At 43.7% G+C, this 5,562-nt stretch overlaps 1 protein-coding gene across 1 annotated transcript in view; it reads right to left on the reverse strand.

The window, feature by feature from the left end:
* The window catches only part of Sycp3 (synaptonemal complex protein 3), a gene marked incomplete at its 5' end in the record, with an annotated part of 9,460 nt that extends 3,965 nt beyond the window's left edge, over positions 1-5,495 (reverse strand). The window contains 4 exon segments of the mRNA XM_013518728.1: positions 2,827-2,926; positions 3,898-4,015; positions 5,016-5,050; positions 5,426-5,495. Coding sequence (XP_013374182.1) covers positions 2,827-2,926; positions 3,898-4,015; positions 5,016-5,050; positions 5,426-5,495 — 323 coding nt within the window.
* Positions 5,496-5,562: the final 67 nt, after the last annotated feature.

The raw sequence follows: 5,562 nt of genomic DNA on the forward strand, positions 1-5,562 counted from the left end.
TCCGGTACCGGGAACCGAACTCACGACCTTGCGCTTGCCAGGCAGGCGCTTTTGCCGCTGAGCTAAATCCCCAGCCCCAAGGAATAGTTTTTAAATCCATTTTTTTAACATTTTGGTTTAACAACTACTATGACCAATCTTAATTTGTTTACCACTAATATGCAATATAACCTTCCATGTCACTGAGCAGGAAATCTTAACGTTTAAAACATGTCTTTTCTTGGGAATTTCAATATCCACACAGGTAATCTTCCAATAATGTTGGTCTCTCAAGTCCTTAACCTATTTTCCACCAATGATTTTGGTCTCCACCCTACCTGAGCTATTCACTTACATGTTTATACCCTACATCTTACCATTACCAATAGCATAACCTCAGTCTAGAAGCACTGATCATGGCAAACATATTCATTGTGTCATCTGCTTTTCTGAACCCTCTTAAATAAATGGATACACACTCACTTTACCTTCCGAACAACTGTATGAGGTAGGTACTCTGTCCCTCTTGTAGCTGAAAAGACTGAAGCACAAGGGTAAATAATCTATAGTTTCATAGCTCAAACCACAGTCTGATCTCAGTGTGCTTCCAGGGTCCAGGCTCCAATACACATCCTGTTTCTGTCTCAGGGTTCAACCACTACCTCTGGGCTGCTCTGGCTTCCTTTTAGTATCACAGCTCAGAAATCTATCAGGTACTAAAATCTGCTCATTCTACTTATTTCTCACTGTACCCCTACCCCTGTTGTTCTTTCTTTTCTTTTTTTTTTTTTGAGACAGGGTCTCACTACATAGCCCAGGCTGGCCTCAAACTCAAGCAATCCTCCTGCCTTAGCCTCCTTAGTGCAGAGATTACAAGTGTGCACCACCACACCCAGCCTTCCTCTTTCCCAGGGTTAGTGCTGATGGCTGATCATTATGATTACGCCTTCTACCTCTTCTCAGCTGTGTACACTTGGTTAGCCAGGCCTCTAGCCAGGACAGTTCACCTCTCTAGCTACTCTCCCTGGGCAACGCCTTCACCATCTGATGACCTTACATCACTAAACACAGAGGCAGTCTCCCACCACTTTATCTGCACCCACACAAATCGGTGTGCACTGGTACAATGTTTTCTCTCCCATTTCCAAAAGTGAACTATCCTTGGTCCTTAGTAAGGCCAGTTTCTTCACATGTCCCATCTATTCTCAAGAATTGAGAGCTGGGTGTGGTGGTGCACATCTATAATCCCAGTACTTGGGAGGCTGAGGCAGGAGGATCATTTCAAATTTGAGGCCAGTATGGGCTACAAACTGAGTTCAAGGCCAGCCTGAACTTCATAGTGAGACCCTATCTCAAAAAGAAAAAAAAAAAAAACAAAAAATGAATTCAGCAACTATCCTCCTCTAGTACTTTAAATTTTTCCCTCTGGTATTCTTGTCAGCACACAAACGTGCTACTATTGCTCTTAAAACAAGACCCTGTATTCCTTTTCTCCATAGGCTACCACATATTTTTCTTTCCCATTCTGTCCAGTATTCATTCTAATCAGACTTTCACACAGATCTCACTTTTCCACCAGTATTCTGATCTAGGACACCAGTGACTTCTACACTACCAGATCCACCTTACTCGGCCTACAGGCAGCATGTGACAGTTAACCTTTCATTCGGTTTTTCAGACAGGGACTTGCTACATAGTTCAGACTAGTTTAAACTAACTATGTAGCCCAGGCTGGCCTTGAACTCACAGGGATCCTCCTGCCTCAGCCTCCCAAGTACTGGGATTACAGGTGTGTGCCACCATGCCTCGTCTTTTCCTTAAATGGCTTTGCCTGGCGTACAGGGCTTTGCTGTCCACCTGTGATCACACCCTCAGGGGCCCTTCCTGGCTCCCCTCACTTCCCAGAGCTGTAAATGCTGATGTCCCCCAGGGATCTGTCCTTAGATTTCCCCCTTCCAGCTATAGCTCCTCTCTTGGTGATCTCATCCCACCTGCATGGCTGAAAAACTGTCCAACTTGCGAATTCCCAACTTCGCGTCCTCAGCTCACATCTCTTTCCTGAACTGTAGACTCATACACTAGTACTGCTGAGCCTCTCTTTGGATGTTTCATAAGCTAATCCAGCAAGCCCAGGTACTTGGTCAGACTAGTACCTCAGCTCTTAGCTAAGCAGTGTCTGACCATTAGCAATGGTGGAAGGCCCACTGGAGGAGCAGTTCGTGCAGCTGTACAGCCGAGTGGTGATGACTACCACCTGCCCTGGGGGTGGGGACAGGGACCATGAACGGGCAACAGTAAAGCGTGTTCTTAGCAGGATCTATAGCTCAGTGACAGAGCACCTGCCAAGCACACGTGGCCATGGATTCCAGTCCCCTTACCTCTCACAAAAAAACGAAGCATAAACCATGTTCTGACTTCAGTGACTGGTTCAGGAGTGGGCAGACAGTAAACTGCATCAGTGAGAGCCCTCAAGCAGGGTTACCTGCCATGGCCACGAGGACTGTCGCTCCACTGCCACTGCTGATTCACTCTGAGTCTAGGAGTGCAGGAACTGTCTTGCTTGCTGCACTGGGTGAACCCACTAAGCAACCCCAAATGGCTCCACAACAGCAACCTTCCCTGCCCACCCCCCAGCTGTACCTCAAGCTAAACTCCCCCCTATTTCTTTTCTGTAAGCCACTAATCATCTTTTTGTTCTCTGGCGAACTTCTACCATCTGAATGTGTGCGAGTCCTGGGCAACACAGGCGGCACATGCCCATGCTCCGGAGCAGAGTGCGAAGGCTCCTTCCGGTCCGCCCCAGGCCCGGCCGGGACAGACTCGTGAGGGAGCCACAGCGATACCAACCACCAGTTTCTCTTCTTGTTCCTCCGCCTTCTTCAGATCTGTGTCCCACTGCTGAAACACACTCAGGAACTGCTCAGAATACTCTTGGTTAAGTTTCTGCCTGTAAAGCATGGGAATGAACAACACTGTGACACTTCATACAGCAGGAAACATTTAAAACTGATCTGACCTATTTGCATACTGTAGGAAAGAAAAGAACAGCAGGTGAAATATCCTGAGGAGAAACTGAGAAGTTTGAGTTACATCAGTTCCAGAAGCATTTTTTCTAAAACCTAACAGAAAGGTCTTATATGCTTTAGCTCCTGACAACTAAGTAAGTTTTATTATCTGTGTAAATTTCCCAGAAAATTGGTTTTATTTCCAAGGAGTATACTTTTATGTATCCTACTTCATACAGGTTCTGGTGTGGATAAATGGATCAAATGATTTCCAAACAGAAATATTTCACTTAATTTTTCCCCATTTTGGCAATGACTTTTTTGGTACCAGGACTTGAACTCAGGACCTCATGCTTGTCAAGAAGGTGCTGTGCCACTGAGCTATATCCCCAGCTCTTGGCAATGACTTTGTACAAAACAATAAAATCAACTAAAGTAAACAGATTTTACAACATAAACATATAAAATACAACATGAATTTTATAAAATTTATAATATAAAATCAACCTTTTTCTACACTGTCAAACGTAGTTAACTATCAGATAACAAACAGTTTCTACGACATTTACCTTTTACTGGTATATTTTCACAATGAATACAAATTACCTTTTGAATTGAAAAAAAAACCTCACTTGTTACTTCAAAAAGCAACTTCACCACTTGCTTACAGAAAAGTCAAGCCAAGTATCTTTTTCCACTTGCTCCTTCCCTCTTTCCCTTCTTTTTTTTGGACAGGTCTAGGTACCCCAAGCTGGCTTCAAAGTCAAGATCATAAAAAAAAAAAACCCAATGACTTAAGATCCTCCTGCCTCAGCCTCTTAAGTGCTGGGATAACAGGCATGCAACCCTATTGCCAGCGAGACCAAACACATTCTCACTAGAGATGCCAATAAATGGAAGACAGTCACTTTACCTTTGTTCTTGTTGTGTTTTCCAAACATGTTCAATTTTCTGGCTACTGGACTTGAAAGAAGCCTTGGTATATGTTTCTAGTCTTTTTTTCTTGGCAAGGAGAGCCTTGTTAATGTCAGCTATGTTGAAAACAGGTATTTATTAAAATTTAATGTTGAAAATTATCTTGATCCCATATATTCAAACAAATACAAACATGGAAAAAGTTCATCCAATAATATTACAAAAACATACAACATTATCCTGCTCCAAATATTTCATATCTGGGAGCACATAGGATTTTGGATTTTCAGACTAGGGATGCTCAACCAGTAAAGTCTCTGCAAATATTCTGAAATCCAAAAACCTCCAAAACCTAAAACTTTCCTTGTCCTAAAGATTTTGGATAAGAAATACCTAGCCTTATCCCAATTCTGATTTTCCTAACTAAAGATAAATTTTAAATTTATGAATGATTTTTAAAGGAGCCAATAAATAAAGCATCAAAGATAGACTTTAATTTTCTTCAGGGGGAAAACACTTCAATAAAGGCTTTGCTTTTCTAAATTTGTAAGATGTTCTTCAACTGAAAGAACACACTTGGTTCAGTCATTGTTAGAATTCATAATATAAAACCCACAAAAAGGATAGTTGTATCAAAGATAAAATTTATAAAAAATATAAAGATGCTTTTAAGTGTATTTTTTACTAAAAGAGACACAGACCAAAAAAAAATTTTTAATGTAAGCAGATAAATTTGAGAACACTTTCAAATACTTCCGTGGAGTTTTTATAGCGTATTTTTAGCACTAAGTACTGTATTTTATAAAATGTTAATACTTTGCTGACCACATACCTTTATTATGGACTTACCAGTTACGGCTCAGTAAGAGTAATACGGCTGTACAATTACATGAATATTTTATACATCTATTTTCCTTCTAAAATTCCACTAAAATCACATGTCTACAAGCCATTCCCATTCATATCATCGCAAAGGTGAATAAGGAAACCTACGAAGCTACACCACTATGTACTTAAAGTGTTAGGTAACATTCGTAGTCCGACGCACAGACCCTACTATTCAAACTGCAATAGTTTAACACAACTTTATTTACACAAGTATCTCCAGAAACATACCTCCAAATTTTTCCAGCATGTTCTGTACTTCGCCGCTGTGAATAAATTACATTTAAAAAGCTTTTCAGCCTGGGGGTGGAGCCCGAGGCCCCGGGTCCCACCCCCAGCGTGGCAGAACCAAGTCAAACAAAAACCCCTTCGAGTTAAGGACGCACCACCCTCACGTTTGGGCCGGGCGTGGTGGCGCGCGCCTGTCACCCCGGCACTCGGGAGGCTGAGGCAGGAGGATCGCTGCGAGCTCGGACCAGCCTGGGCCACACAGTGAGCTCAAGGCCGGCCTGCACTGCACAGCGAGACCGTCTCAAAAAGACAAAAAACCAAAACCACAAGCCCTCCCGTCGGAAGAAACATGACGCGCCCAGCACTTCACACGCAGCACCCGTCACAGCGCGCGAGCCTCGGACAGTTACCCCACGTCGTCCAGCGCCTCCGCCGACGCCCGCTTCTTCCCGCGCCGCTCGGCAGCCGCCTTCCCTGCGGACGGAGGGGGTGAGCGCGGCCGCCCCCCCAACCGCGCTGCCACGTCGGGGCGCACCCTCCCGCCTCG

Source organism: Chinchilla lanigera, unplaced genomic scaffold (assembly GCF_000276665.1).
Source record: "Chinchilla lanigera isolate Chin_1 unplaced genomic scaffold, ChiLan1.0 scaffold00004, whole genome shotgun sequence".
Lineage (NCBI taxonomy): Eukaryota > Metazoa > Chordata > Mammalia > Rodentia > Chinchillidae > Chinchilla > Chinchilla lanigera.